Here is a 15,558-nt window from a genome sequence, read left to right on the forward strand (position 1 = left end):
AATAATAAATAATTAATATGGGTATGAAAATTGCCCAGTTAAAGTGGGCATCAACATATTTGCTATAAACTAAACACCATCATTGATCAAAATGGTTTGCTTTAACGATCTCAAGGGTTTTGACAACTAGCAGTGAGGAGATGTGGGCGGAGAACCTTATAAATAGCCTATTTTACCAGCAGAAGGGGAGGGGAGGGGAGAGGAGGGGAGGGGAGGGGAGAAGGGCTACAAAACTTTGTGACCCATGTGATTAGATGGAAGAAAGGGCGCGGTTTTGTGGACACAGAAGACAAGAGGTCAGTGTTTATGAATTTTCTCTTTAAGAAAGTGTATTGATCACATTTGTCTCCTATTTTTTTCTAAATATATTTTCTTAAAAATGTAGTATAAAGTACAAGCAAGACTGTGAGGAGTGACATTTAGTCTGAAGTCTGAAATGACTGTGCTATTTACAGCCTGGCTGACAGCTATGTTGGACCCACAGCCTCATGTCGAGTCCATGGGGGTGGACCAGGCTGTGTGGTGCAACAACATGCCAGTGCTGTTCATAAGTGCTGTACAAGTACAGTTACATTATGAAAATATTCTTCAGTTACAAGTAAAACTACTGGTATTAAAACGACACTTAAGTAAAAGTAAACAATGCGTTCTCCTCAAATGCCACTCAGAGTATTAGTTACTTTTTAATTGTTGAGGTTTAATGCATAATCAACAGCAGGCATTTAATCAAAGATTTCAGTTTCTCCAAATATTTAGTCTGAATTTCTCCCAACTTCTGCTCTGTTCTGCTATAAACAATGGTATTTTTTCCCTTATATTTTCTTGACCACTGTTTCTTTCTCTGGGTCCTCTCTGCAGTGTAAACATGAAGCTGACTGCAATAGCTCTGTTGTGTATGTCCCTTCTTTTGGTTCATGTAAATTTTTCGCTGGCCTCGAAACTGAAATTAAAACTCCCCAAAATAAAGCTCCCAAAAATAATCCCCAAAAAGCCCAAACAATCCAAAGATTTTAACCAAGGAGGTTACCCCCAGCAACCAGCCAGGCCAGGGAGCTACCCTAACCAAGGAAGTTACCCCCAGCAGCCTGGATACCCAGCTGGAGGCAGCTACCCTAACCAAGGAGGTTACCCCCAGCAACCAGCCAGACCAGGGAGTTACCCTAACCAAGGAAATTACCCCCAGCAGCCTGGATATCCAGCTGGAGGCAGCTACCCTAACCAAGGAGGTTACCCCCAGCAACCAGCCAGACCAGGGAGTTACCCTAACCAAGGAAATTATCCCCAGCAGCCTGGATATCCAGCTGGAGGCAGCTACCCTAACCAAGGCGGTTACCCCCAGCAACCAGCCAGACCAGGTGGCTACCCTTACCAAGGAAATTATCCCCAGCAGCCTGGATACCCAGCACAGGGCTATCCAGCTGGGGGTTACCCAGCACAGGGCTACCCTTATGGAGGTGGGCATGGTTATTACGGTGGTTATGGAGGTTATCCAGGTGGATACATGAACCATAACCCGAACAACAAAATCCCGAGCCCTCACTATGGTGGCAGCTTTGGTTACGGGGGCCATGGTGCTGGAGGCGGCTCCCCCTTTTCCCACTCAGTTCAGGCAATGGGCGTCTATCCATCTGATAAATCCAGAGGGTTTGGGCGCAGTGCGGTAATGGCAGCAGCTGGAGGGGCTGTGGCAGGAATGGCCTTGGGTTATGGGTTAGGAAGGTTTCCCCGTCCTCACTTCCACTTCCACAGCCCCCAGGAGGAGTATTACTACAACCACTACATGTACAGGACATATGGCTCCAAGTCTACTGATACCAATGACTACAGCAGGGACTACACATACAGCAAACCCCCTGAATCCTATAATAACTTCATGGATTCATGTGTGAGGAGACAAGACCTTCTGCCTGCAGAGAATCGACAACCAAACAACAAACAAGACGCCACTACTACAACTGCAACTACAACCACCACAAATGCAACTGTACCTACCACAACGACTGCTGCCCCAGACAGTGGCACAAGCAGCAACTTAAAGAGCAACAGCACTGCAGCAAATACCACCTCTACCTCTGCACCTTCAGCTCTCAGCCCTCTGAACCAAACTGGAGCCGAGCCTGTGCCTTCAGCTTCACAAGTTCTCCAAAAAACTTCCACAGATGATGACAATGATGATGACACAGTCAGCATTGTGGAGATTGGCTACCCGGCACTGATCAAACAGCTGAAGGTGAGGAGATGTTTGGAGTTGTACATGGTGTACTCTGAGAAGTACTTGCAGAAGAAGACTGAACCCAGCCCCAACGATGGGGTGCAAGGGATGAAGATGGGCTCACGAGGGCTTTTAGCGGTGGTCACCAGTACTATACTGTTGCTAATGAATAGCAACATGCTAATGCTGCTGGGCTGAGGTCTTCATTTGCAGCTGTGAAGTAAGATTGTTGGAGAAATACAGAAATTAGGTGTACAACAAAGAATGTTATCAAGCAGCGTTGCTCTGGATATAAAATCAGACGATATAGACAACCTGGCCTAGACAGAAATGATCTCAGCGGGACAGTCATGGCATTTTGTTCAAACATTAGGGGTCTCCAGAGGTTGAAACCTAATGACACATGGTCAAATTTTCAAAGTTACATATCTTGATGCACTTGGGTAGATTGTCAATCAATGTTAAAGACATTCTCTGATCCTTTGACTTTTAATCCAGTGCCACCATCAGGTAATTTCCATCGAATAATTTGGCTTGATGACCAGTTACCAGAAAAACTAATGACATTCTTACTACTTAATAGCACTGTGCCAAAGTACTGCCTCACAGAGGCACAAGCACAGCTGTAGATTTTTTCATCGTCAGACTGGCCTGTGTGAGTGGTTTAGGGGATAAGCTTTCACTGTGGGGCTGGCACAGGCACTGTTAGGGTGATGATCTCTGTAAATAAAGAGCCTGCCAGTAAATGTGACAGAGTAATTATATTAACTCAAGGATTGCTAATGCCTGAGGCCTGTCTGATTCAAGGACAGTCCAAAGAGAAGAGAGTGAATATTATTGTACCAAATAAAAATGATTTGACTTTAGAAGGAGTTTTAAAATGTCATTAAGTCCTAAACCTAATTGAACCTTAATTTAATGACCACACACTTTGAATACTGTATACAAAGTACAAAAAAACAAATCAGAACCATATTAAAAAAACATAATACACTCTACTGAAAGCCTACTCATTTTATTTGGATACACTCCCCAGATGTTTTTCTCCAAACAATGAAATTGAATGAATGCAAAGAAAAAAAGTAGTTTTTCCTCAATATTTAAATATTGTTACATACTTTGCATTACACTGTTCTTTATACTTTCACTCCACTACGAGTCAGAGGAAAATACTGTATTTTATGCTCAACTACATTTATTTGACATTTTAAAGGTACTAGTTATTTTCTATATTTAGCATAAAACAAACACAAGATATGTTTAGGTTAATTATTGTATTTACATGTAAGTCACAGTTTAATGTTTTATCTGAATTATGATACACTACTCTTTTAATCTATAACTTATATGTGTATGTGTATATATGTGTCATTTACTTGTGCTTCTGTAACTTAAGTCTGTTTAATATCAGATACCGTATGATGACTTTCACTTTTAGCAGTCATATTTTAACATGATATCTTTCTTTAACTCAAGTATGACTTTTGAGGTATTTAACACCAGTGTTGGTGGTAACACGTTACCAAGGCAACACGTAACTTTTAGCGATAACGGAGTAATATAATGAGTTACTAATGATATTTCAGTAATATATTACCAGTTATGCCACATAACATGTTACAATCCGCGTTACCGACTGAAGTGAAGAGTTCATTGTTATAAGAATGCATCTACATTAACATGACCATATTAATATAGGCTATGCTATAATAAAGCTGAGTGTATAAGTTCTTTGTTTGTTGTTCTTGAATCAAATATGTCTACTCATTCTTTGTTCTGTGGACTAAAATTAAAAGGCATAGAAAAAGAGATTTTTGTATCGTCATGTCATTATAGGCCATATTATAGAAGGTACAGGTCTGATGTGTTTCATATCACTGAGCCTACAATTCAAAATATTTATTCCTATCTCATAATATATTAGACTTTCATCCTTTGTCTGCCTGCTCATCCCTGTGCACAAGGCAATTATTTTAACTAAAAAGATCTAAGCTAGTTAATTGTTCTATATAGGTTATTTGGGCTTTTTTAAGTAACAAAACAATTGTGTAATAAGTCATACATTACACAAACAGTAATCTTGTAAGTAATATATTACTTTAAAATGAAGGTAACCAGTAATATTTAATGTATGTATGTATTGCATTTTGAAAAAAATCAGCCCAACACTGTTTAACACTGTTCCTATGAACATAAGATAATTTGCTTTGTATGTAATATTGTCTGCAGAGCAACTAGTTTTGTTTTTAATTGAAGGTAATGCAGATGAAAGTACCTTACAGTATAATATGTTTAAATGGTAGTTATCAAGTAAAATAGGCTCAATCATTATTGTAAATAAGTCAGACTCTCTGACTTCACATGTGGTGATTTTCCATATGAAGAAAACACCATCACATGGTGGTTGAAGATGCTGGGAAATGTGGAAACGAGCAAAGACCCCGCCCCATCTTCTTTCTCTGTGCGAGCACCGCCCTCGTCCTGCGTCCTTACGTCACACGGATTCACCAGTTTCCAAAAGTAAAAAACGTTTGAAGTGCATCAGCGCAGTGGCAGTGGCAAAGACGAGCTGGGAAAGTGAAATTGAATAAAACGGGACAAAACTTCCAAACAGTCACCAGTGAAGGTAAGACTCAGTCCTGTATTTACAGTGACCACACCCTCCTCTGTTCAGGAGAGCATCTGCACGTTGTTGTTTTACTCCTCTGTCTGTAATTAAACAATACCTCAACGCTGCTTATCATGTGTGAATTACACTTTTATTTGATCTTGACCATTTGTTTTAAACCAGTAAAGGTCAGTGAAAACGGACAGGCCATATTAAAGTGGCAGCTCTGTCAATACAAGATCAGCATGTGCACAGTGTGTTTCTGTAAACAATCTGTCTGCTTTGGTCGAAGCTTTTCACGCTCTTTGGAGCTTTATAGGTTATTGTTAGGGGAACATGCATCCCCATCCCCATAATGAAACAATAACAAGCTCTGTGTGCTCTCAGTGCCACACCTGTTCTGTAGTACTCAGTGTTTTGCTTTGAGAGAGAATTAAGAAATTATTTCAGTCCTGGAAAATCGATTTGTTGGTACAATGACAGGATTAAGAGCAAAATTCATGAACGTTATAGAGGATAAACATTTAAACGATGGTGAATTCCGTACTCTATTGTTATTGCGAAGCAGCTCATACCTATCATATCCTGATTATATAAAGACGACATATGGATCTCTTAAAAAATTGAGCTAAGGTAACAATCATCAATTAACTGTGTTATTGGTAGTTAGTGCTGTGAATCTCTGGGACTGTATGGGATCAAATTAATTAATAAATAAATCCCATGATAATTGATATTAGGTGAAAAATAATCATATTTACAACATTTAAAAAGAAAAATCATAATCATGAGATAAAAGCAGAAATTACAGGATAAATGACATTTTATCTCATAATTATGATTTCTTAACTCATTTCTTTTTATCTGTTAATTATTTTTTTTAAATGTTGTAAATATTATGTTCACCTAATTATAATTATCATGTGATTTATTTATTTATTTATTTATTTATAACTGGCGGAAGTGTTACCAACAGCAACACAGTTGATCTCGTAGTTATGACTTTCTGTCTCCTAATTAAAGTTTTTATTTCATAACTGTGATTTTGTAATCTAATAATTTCGAGCTTCAAAATCATAACTATGATTTATGGAATGTTTCTTTCTTTCATCAAGCTTAGCTGTCATTTTATTTATTGCATATGGACTTCCTTCGGGTCTGTGTTTGTGCCAGTGTTGTAAAAAGTACCCAAGGTCATACTCAAGATGAAGTTAAAATATCATATTAATATATTACGTTGGTAAAAGTCAGCTATATATATAGTACTTTCAATTAAAGTATCTGAAATTGCATGAACATAAGTATTAAAAGTAATTTTTCTGGCAGCACTAGGCCTCATTCCATAATTCTACAAATTATGGCCAAAATTCGTAAAATTGTAAAATGATGCAATCCAAGAACTATTATCTCATATGTTCCTTTCCTTCCTTTTCACTTCTCAACCCTCCCTACAGGGCAAAGATGAAGCAGAATTTATTATCAGTGCTGTGCCTGTTACTTCTTTTGTGTCATACCCATTTTTCATTTGCCAAGAGAGGGGGAGGAGGGGGCAGCTCTGGGAAAAGCTCTGGCTCAACGAAGCAAGCCCCACCCAGCAGAGGCAGCGGTAAAACTAATACAAATACACATACAAATACAAATACAGGCAACAAGAATACTCGGGGCTCCAGCTCTCAGGATGGACACCCCAGTCAGTCTGGAGGAGGAGGCAATCATAATCAACATCCATATGGCTCCCCATACGGTAGAGATTACGGCAGCCATGGTCGTTATGGAAGACGTGGTCGTTATGGAAACCATGGTCGTTATGGAAGCCATGGTCGTTATGGCAGCGATGATGGTTATGGCAGCCATGGAGGTTATCCAGGTGGATACATGAACTATAACCCGAACAACAAAATCCTGAGCCCTCGCTATGGTGGCAGCTTTGGTTATGGGAGCCATGGTTATGGAGGTGGATCTCCCTTTTCCAGGTCAGTTCAGAATATGGGCTACAAACCATCTTATCAATCCCAAAAATTTGGGCGCACTGCGGTGATGGCAGCAGCTGGGGGGGCTGTGGCTGGAATGGCCCTGGGTTACGGGTTAGGAAGGTTCCCACGTCCTCACTTCGACTTTCGCAGCCGACATGAGGAGTATTACTACAACCACTACATGTACAAGAAATATGGCTCCAAGTCTAACGATACCAATGACTACAGCAGATACACATACAGCAAACCCCCTAAATCCTATTATGAGTCCATGGATTTATGCATGAAGACACTAGACCTTCGACCTGTGGAGAATTGGCAGTCAGACAAAAAAACAGCTGCCACTACTAAAACTACAGTCAGTGACAACGACACAGAAAGGAACACAACAGAGAGCAACAGCACTGCAGCAGGTAACTCCTCCTCCCCTGCACCTTCAACTCCTTGCACTTTGAATCAGCCAGTTCCTGGTAAAACTACTGATGATGATTGTGATGATGATGATGATGATGATGATGATGATGATGATGACGACACAGTCAGCATTGTGGAGATCGGCTACCCAGAACTGATCAATCAGATGAAGGTCAAGAAGTGTGTCGAGCATTACATGGCTTACTCCCACCCGTTCCTGATGAGAATGACAGGAGGGGTGCAGGGACTGGAGATGGGCTCACAAGGGCTGTTAGCTGTGGTCACCAGTACTATACTGATGCTAATGAATAGCAACATGCTAACGCTGCTGCACTGAAGCCTTCATTAAGAATGTGTCAAAAAATTCAACTCGAGTGGCACTCAGTAGAGCACATACCTCTGCCAAGCCCAATACATATTTAAATCAGTTGGATAAAGATTTCGATTAGGAGCCACATCAAATTACAGTCACTAGTAAATATCATGTATGCTCATTTTTTTTAAATCAAGATCCATGCGTTATTTCTTGAGAGATTTATGAAAATGTTGAAAAAACACCTTATCTTGCAAGTTTTAAGAAAGAAAGAAAGAAATCTTGATTCGGTCCCTTTATACAGACTTGCATCAAAAGTTTATGGGGTCTATTCTGGGGCAAGACCCACCCTCTATCCAAGTTTAGTGGAAATCCGTTTAGTAGTTTTTGTTTAATCCTGCTGACAAACCAACCAACCAACAAGCATCCACGGGTGAAAACATAATCTCCTTAGTAGAGTGGATTACGGAGAGAAAACTTACCTTTTTAGGACTCTCTTCATTCATTGTGGATTTCTACCTTTTTAAAAACTATATATGTTTTCTCAGTGTTCAGGCACCACATCCTCATGCATGGGCTTGACTGGCACTATAAAGCTGGCACACACACTGTATTGCTTGTTTGAACCATGTATTCAAGGAAAGGAATATGAGAAGTTGGACCTGACAGACATAAATGTAGAGTTGCAACAAAGTGCACTTCCCTTTTCCTCCTGTGAAAGAGAAAGGGTCCATTAATAATTAATATATGATAATAAAATTACTTCTAAAGCACTTTTTGAAACGCAAAGCTACAAAGTGCTTCACATGAAGGATAAAGTGTACACAGAGTTTTGATGTGTACACTTTATCCTTCATGTGAAGCACTTTGTAGCTTTGCGACACAAAGAGACACAAACAGAAGCATGAAGAATCTAGCATAAGACCAAAAGTAATTTAAAAACAGGCAGTGTGGATAAAAATATCAACATACAGAAATGAATCACCATCAGCCGTTTAAAACAAACCAGAGATTTTGCTTCCGATTTGATAGAATTAGGAAGGCTGATCCAAAGACTCGACGCCACCACAGCATTAACTGCAGTCTAATTCTCCTGAGGTGAGGAATCCGACCCATTAATGTCCATTTAGACTCCATTTAGAAAAGCTCTCTCGCCATAGAAGCAAGGCGTGGCCCTACCACTGACTGTAAGTATACGTTTCAAATACAACAGTATTAGTTAGTTTTTAACTGTTGGTGTTTGATGCATTATCAGTAGCAGATCTTCAATCAGAAGGCTTTCTATTTCTCAGAATCTTCAGTATAAGTAACTCCCAGCTCCCACTCAATTCTGCTCCGTTGTCGTGGTCGCCTCTCCATACCCGGGCCCGCTGCAGTGTTCAGCATTTTGTCCGTATCTCAGGGTTTCCATGGACCTGTTTGTGATGGGATAGCCTTATTGGCTACAAAGATGCAGATGAAAGGTCTAGATAGTAATTCAAATTATACTCAGTGCTCAGTGCTAAATGATTGTTTTGTTTATGTCTGCATAAGAATTCTGCTGGTTGGTTCCAGACTCTCACAAGGTTTGTCAGGAGTTGGCAACATTAACTTAAGCTTGCTATTGTTAGCCATGTCAGGATTGCTTGCTAGCGTTAAAAAAAATACTCTATCAGACTTCTATTGCAATTATCAGGCGTTTACACTGAGAGGATTAGTATGTAATGGATCGTATCTAACCATTTATTTGTATCTTAAAGCATAAATGGACGTTTATAATACAAGGTCCATTAAACTCTGTACACTCAAAGCACAATGACTAATTATAATGTCTGCGGGTACTTATATCTTATTTGGATAAACCATCTCTAAACAGACAAACAACAGTATGCATGTTCTTATCTTAACACTCAAGTTACTCACTGTGGAAGTGTGCTTTTTCTGAAAGTGTGTGTATGTTGTCCTAAAAGTATTCCATGTTCACTGCCATGGCTTTTTACAGTGTTTTGTGTACCTTCTTATGTGTTTTTATATACTTCCTTCCTTCTTTCTAACAGTTTACCTCTTTTTCACCCCTCTGAACCGCGGAAGTGCTCTTAAAGTGTAAGGCCCCCTGCCTGTTTAATAGTGTAAAGGTACTTTCTGGAGTTTTAATAGCAAATGTCCTACCTCATAACTCATTATTTTAGAACTTTTTTATGTGAACATATAGGATCATTTGTACTCACTTCCAACACGTCCAAATCAACTGTTATGTTCTCATCCGTGTTTATTAAAAACCCCTCCTTGATAATCTTGTTGGCAAACAATATGCCTCACCATTAAAACCTTCCTCCTGATTTGTCCAGAGTGACCACAGGATCTAGAACCCATCCATTCACATTTCACTGGCAACCACTAAACTGCAATTACAACAAACACTTGTTGTTGACTGGAGAACAATATCTGTGACCTAAAAACCCACAATGTACTTTTAATGTGCTGTTATGTGTATGTGGCCGATGTTTTCTTGTGTCTGGCTGTTATGGTACTTGAAAATGTTTACGAATGCCTTTTACTGTGAGAGATCACATTCACATTTAAACACTACAATATAAATAAACTTACTAACTATACTATTTTGCATTTGTGGAAATTTGTTTTAGGGCTTTTAAAATCTGGTTTGGAAGGGGTTTGGTGTCGTTTTTACTGAAAACAAGCTTTACAAGAACTCTTTAGTGGAGCTCAATGATGATTTAATACATTTGCAACCAGAAGTGAAGCTGAGATAATGTGAGTGAAGTTTTCTGATGTATTTTGCTCATTATTATATCACAGGGAAACAAAATGTGGCTCTTTAATCTGAATTTTGATTTTTCGAGACAAAGCTGCGAAAAAGAAATCAGCTGAATGTTAACGCGTTCCACCTTTTGTGTGTGTGTGTGTGTGTTGTTCTTGTATGTATACCCATCTGTGGGCTCCCTGTATGTTCAGATATCGCACTATATGTGTGCTTTTGTTTGGACGGCACAATAAAGATTCCCAATAATTTTATTAAAGCAAAAAAACAACAAATTTAGATGAAAACTCTTTGAAATTTATCTTGGAAAATGACCATTTTTGAAAAAAATGTAAAGAAATAATCAGCAAAATGTACTTAAAGTATCAAAGGTAAAGTACTCATTCTTCAGATGATGAGAGATGATGATTCTTTAATGTCTAAAAGATTATATTATTCCTGATTAATACGTGTATACATGATTTTGTTTCCATAGTGAACATCTGAAGCTCTGGGCTGACTGGGGAGTAAAAATTTCATATCTGTTATGGCAACACCCTATATAATAGATAACTACAGGTTTGTCAACACCTCTCTGTGTTTTGGGTCTCAGCCTGTAAGAAACCACGATTCCTGAATGTGAAACGTCCAAAGAACATGGCTGTATGTTGCATTAACATAAACACACACGCAGTCAACATCGGACTTTTACGATGGTTACTGCTGTGGTGCAGAGGACAGAGAAGAAAGCACATTAGACATATAATTGGATGAGCCGAGGTGTCAGAGGAGACAGTGGATTGTTAAATGTCAGCTGACTGGCTGAGTCATGCACTCTTCCCTCTCCCTCCAGTTTCCATATGTTGATTAAAAAGTATTCATGGGGCACAAGACAAACCACTGAGCTTTTTGGCTTTAATGGAGCTGCCATGTTTGATACACACATTAACAACCTCTTGATCCACTTGAATTTCCTAACAGAGTTCTCATCGGAACATGGACTTTGCTCTGTTCTCATCAAGTTGTAGCTTTGAAAGTTCAAATTACTCATGAGACTAAAATATCACAGCAACTATTTGATGGATTACGTTCATGGTCCCCAGAGAGCTTTAACTTGAGGATCAATCTTAACTTTGGAAACAGCAGTGGTCAGGGAACTTGTGTTTAGATTGTTTGTGTTTCTGCTGTTTGTTTCTGCTTGTCGAGTCCGAACGTCAAGCTTCAAAACTATCACAAGTTTCCTAAAAGTCTTATCTCTAAATCCATGAATGATGTTAAAATGCATGATGTAAGTGAAAGCATATTTAGATTCATGCTATCACATACATCATTTATTATTCTACCATATTTCATCCAAATGGTCTTTTCTCACAAAAATGTAGACAATAAAATGCAACACTAATATTTGTTCTAAAGTCTTTTGATTTATTTGTACAAGAATTTAAAACATGGAGAAACATTTAGCTTTTTTACAATAAAAGTCTACAAATTGGCATAAACAATGTACTTTTTGGTCAAAATATACAAGCAATGTTATGACAATTAACAATTTGAAGCACAGACAGAATGTGAAACAGAATTAAAAAGCTCTCTACTTATATTGAGATATACTGAGAAATGGCATTATTGTATGGAGTACTTAGCTGCTCTTAAACTCCGGCACTGACCTGACTTCTTGAGGTAGAGTTAACCTGACTACACATCTATTTTATTCCTTAATCTTCACATATTACCTGGCAAAAAAACATTAAATCATCACGACAGTCATCAAAGTATAAAAATAAATTGAAGGGAGATATGGGAGTGTGGAAAACAGTGTGAAAGTTATCTCACAACTCTGAAAAATATCAACATTATGTACGTTTTTCTCATTGGTACACATGTAGACTGAAGCAAGGTGTCACACTGACAAAGTTGTGGAGGTTAAACTACTCAGATTCCTTTTCCTGCTCTCATGGAGGTTCACTGAAGTGTTGGGGAAACAAATTGGCAACAGCTTTACATTATTCAAAGATCATTTTTTTTTAGGTTACTTTTGATTTAAAGTCAAAAGTAACCTAAAAAAATTCTGTCACGTTGTGGGTTCTTTTAGGTTACTTTTGATTTAAAGTAACCTAAAAAAAATTCTGTCAGGTCGTGGGTTCTTTTTAGTCCCAGCTTTGGCCTGTATCAACTCTACATGAGTGCCACCCAGTGGCCCATCAGCAGGGACATCAGGGAGCCGATGACAACGATGATACTGCTGTAGATGGGGCCGCTTGATGCTCCAGTGTAGTACTCCATGTCTCCAGAGCCCTCGGGCTCGTAGCCTGGCCTGGGGCCGTAGCCACCACGTGGGTAACCATATCCTCCTCCATATCCACCATATCCTCCTCCATATCCACCATATCCCCCTCCATATCCTCCATATCCCCCACCATACCCAGGGCGGCTCAGGGCCGAACCAATCAGTGATCCTCCTATGGCGCCTGCAGCAGCAGCACCAGCTACCTTCCCTGCACTTGGGCCACTGCTTTGGACAGGTCTGTAGGCCTGGCCTCCACCGCCACCCCAGGCCCGGCCTCCGCCCCGGCCGAAGCCTCCTCCACCTCTGCCAAAGCCACCGCCTCCACGCCGTGCCTCAGAGCTGGGTAACAGTGTGGCGAGCAGCAGCAGACAGAGGGTCACAGTGAGTGGGAGTTTCTTTAGGCCCAACATCATTCCTTATCCTGAAAAATAAGACAAAGGAAATGTTATAAAGAGGCATGAAATTGTAACTGGGGAGCATTGAATGTAGGACATTAAAAGAGATGAAAGTTAGTCAGTTAGTTAGCTAAGGAGAAAAATGGGAATAAAACAAATACAGAAAGGCCATCTTATCATAAAAAGTATAGTAGATGTTATGAAAATCCATTCTGGAAATTCTTTTTAAATACTAGTAATTTAACTAGCAAGTCCTGCTTCAGAATTTACAATACCACTTAAGTTTAATCATCAAGAGTAGCAGCATTTATTATGCTAAATTGTGTTTTGCAATTAAGTGTAATATTAATATTTATTGCATTATTGTTTCATTATTATTGATGTGTTAACAAGTATGCAGCATTTGAATGTTGTAGCTGGAGGAGGTGTAGCAAATTATTTACATTTTTTAAAGTTGATAACAATGTTGATCAGGTATTTGTTAAACTAAAATTGATGTAATGAACAATTAAAGCTGTCCTATCAGTGCACAGAGTGAGTACAATACTTAAATGTAAACAGAGGCCTACTTATGGTTTCTGAAGACAAACATAGCTCATAAACAGGCTGATGAGATGTTCTCATGGCAGCTTTAGTCCCGCTGTGTTATTTTTTACGTCACTGATAAATTAAGAGCAGTACAGATCACAGCTCTTAATCCAGCTTTGAGAAACACGTCTTACACAAGCCCCGTCACAACTTAACACTGCAGCTGACCTGGGATCAGATAGCCTTCATAATCTCTATCTATTGTGGCTCAAGATCTATGGACCTGCTGCATTAATGATCGCAGCACCAATAGTGTTAAATAATAATGTTTTCTCAGTGCTTCTTACATACAAGATGAGACTCCATTGTTGCCACACACTACACACATTAGGAGATGTATTTTTACACTTATGTAAAAATGTGATTTGATATGATGTTATTGTTGTCTTGTCATGTCCTTGATGCTGCTATTTTTGACCCTGTCTAGGTGAGGTATAACTTGTAAAAGGAGATTTTTAAACCCAGTGTGACTTCCTTGTTAGGTAATGGTTATATGTATAAAACCAAGCACAAGAGACAAGCTAAGAGGTAAGCCAAATAGATATGATTTACATAACAATACCTGGCAGCTGAAATGTGTGCACCACAGTATTCATAGTATGATAATGAGTACAATATACATAATAACGTACTAAAATACAATGTTTTATGCATAATATATATATACAGGGTGTGTCATATATACACACACTATACATTAAAAAGATATTACTATGAATGACTATGATAATAGCATTTGAAAAGAATACTATGACATACAGTATAATATGAATATATTGGTGATATCGTTTACATAAAGCATTGGGTGTTAGACATAACTATAAAGAAAGAAATATATATATAACCATAGTAATAATAAAAATTATCAAATGTTGAGGTTAATTTTCAAATAACATTTGACTTTTTCCTCCATATTTGCTGACAGTACTTTTTTTTTATCAACACATGATTGTAAATTATTGAGTGGTTTCATTTTAGGCTACTTTATACGTCTATTCCAATACATTTCAGAGGAAATTACTGTGCTGCACAGCATTTTTTGAACAGCTTTACTTACCTTGCACATTTAGATCACACGTCAAAATATTTCCAGTATGTGGAGTAACCTTTTATCACTTCTCAGTATGACTGTTTATAGTACCTTTTATATTTAAGTTCTTATTGTAGTTTACTTACCTACATTTATCTTATTTCATTGTTGCTGTTGTTCAGTTTGGCACTAATGTCAGTATAAACCCACTTTTACTTTTTTATTTGTCTATTGTGTTTTATGTGTTCCTGTAATTTTGATGTTATTTTGATCCTTCTCTGGCATGAGAATTTTTCATCAACTACAAATCTAAAGTATCACTTGATCAATTAATATGTTGATTTAAGAACAATAAAAGTATATTTTGATGTGACTTCTTCTAAACTTTGCAGGCAGGACGATGGCAGTATGGTGATGCCCAGTGACAGCATGACATCATTTTCTCTGCTGTCAACAAACTGTACGCAGCCTAATCTGTGTCCTTTTAGAGATGAGTTGAGCTATTATTACACTGGGTCAGTTAGTCTGAGAATAATCCAGTGACTCTCAGATTATAGCTACACAAGACCGGAGTCACAAAGGAAGACAAAGAAACCTTCATGAGTGAATCTGATTCAATCTGGAGCACTTTGATCTGCTTCTCATTTCATTATTCTTATCGATATGATGATGAAAGTATAGCAGACGAGATGCTAAATAACATCATATCCACAAAGAGATCCACCCACAAAAGCATCATAAAATAATGAGGAATGTGGTTTGAACTTGCTACTACAACTTAAAAGGAAAAAATCCTGTGAGAATAAAAAGATCTTACCTGTTGAGAGGTTGTTTGCAGCGGTTCAGATGTTACTCGTCTGACGATGAAAACAAGAGAGCGTGTGTGTGCAGCTCAGACTCTCCTGACAGTAAGAAGTATGTTTCAAGACCAGCCTGTTATCCTCCAGACACCCTTAATCAGGTGGAGTGGATCACTCTCTCATTCCTGCTCATTGGCTGAG

General features: G+C 38.6%; 3 protein-coding genes across 3 annotated transcripts; 2 read left to right on the top strand and 1 right to left on the bottom strand.

Annotated features, from left to right (window-relative positions):
- Window positions 1-216: 216 nt before the first annotated feature.
- Window positions 217-3,943, top strand: LOC115581051 (RNA polymerase II degradation factor 1-like). The gene is made up of 2 exons (XM_030415874.1): window positions 217-296; window positions 859-3,943. The coding sequence occupies exon 2, from the start codon at window positions 866-868 to the stop codon at window positions 2,408-2,410; it is 1,545 nt and encodes a 514-aa protein (XP_030271734.1). The 5' UTR covers window positions 217-296; window positions 859-865; the 3' UTR covers window positions 2,411-3,943.
- A 784-nt stretch (window positions 3,944-4,727) lies between these two features.
- Window positions 4,728-10,114, top strand: prnpb (prion protein b). Its single transcript, XM_030416006.1, has 2 exons — window positions 4,728-4,838; window positions 6,275-10,114. The coding sequence occupies exon 2, from the start codon at window positions 6,282-6,284 to the stop codon at window positions 7,542-7,544; it is 1,263 nt and encodes a 420-aa protein (XP_030271866.1). The 5' UTR covers window positions 4,728-4,838; window positions 6,275-6,281; the 3' UTR covers window positions 7,545-10,114.
- Window positions 10,115-11,928: 1,814 nt separating this feature from the next.
- prnpa (prion protein a (Kanno blood group)) lies at window positions 11,929-15,539 on the bottom strand. The gene is made up of 2 exons (XM_030417294.1): window positions 15,375-15,539; window positions 11,929-12,965 (listed from the first exon to the last, which is right to left on the bottom strand). Exon 2 carries the CDS (start codon window positions 12,955-12,957, stop codon window positions 12,433-12,435), a length of 525 nt encoding a protein of 174 aa, XP_030273154.1. The 5' UTR covers window positions 12,958-12,965; window positions 15,375-15,539; the 3' UTR covers window positions 11,929-12,432.
- Between the last annotated feature and the right edge of the window lie 19 nt (window positions 15,540-15,558).

The sequence above is a fragment of the Sparus aurata genome, chromosome 5 (genome assembly GCF_900880675.1).
Source record: "Sparus aurata chromosome 5, fSpaAur1.1, whole genome shotgun sequence".
Classification (NCBI taxonomy): domain Eukaryota; kingdom Metazoa; phylum Chordata; class Actinopteri; order Spariformes; family Sparidae; genus Sparus; species Sparus aurata.

Excerpts from the sequence above, each read along its gene's own strand:
- prnpb (XM_030416006.1), top strand. The coding sequence starts at position 6,282 with ATGAAGCAGAATTTATTATCAGTGCTGTGCCTGTTACTTCTTTTGTGT.
- prnpa (XM_030417294.1), bottom strand. The coding sequence starts at position 12,957 with ATGATGTTGGGCCTAAAGAAACTCCCACTCACTGTGACCCTCTGTCTG.
- LOC115581051 (XM_030415874.1), top strand. The coding sequence starts at position 866 with ATGAAGCTGACTGCAATAGCTCTGTTGTGTATGTCCCTTCTTTTGGTT.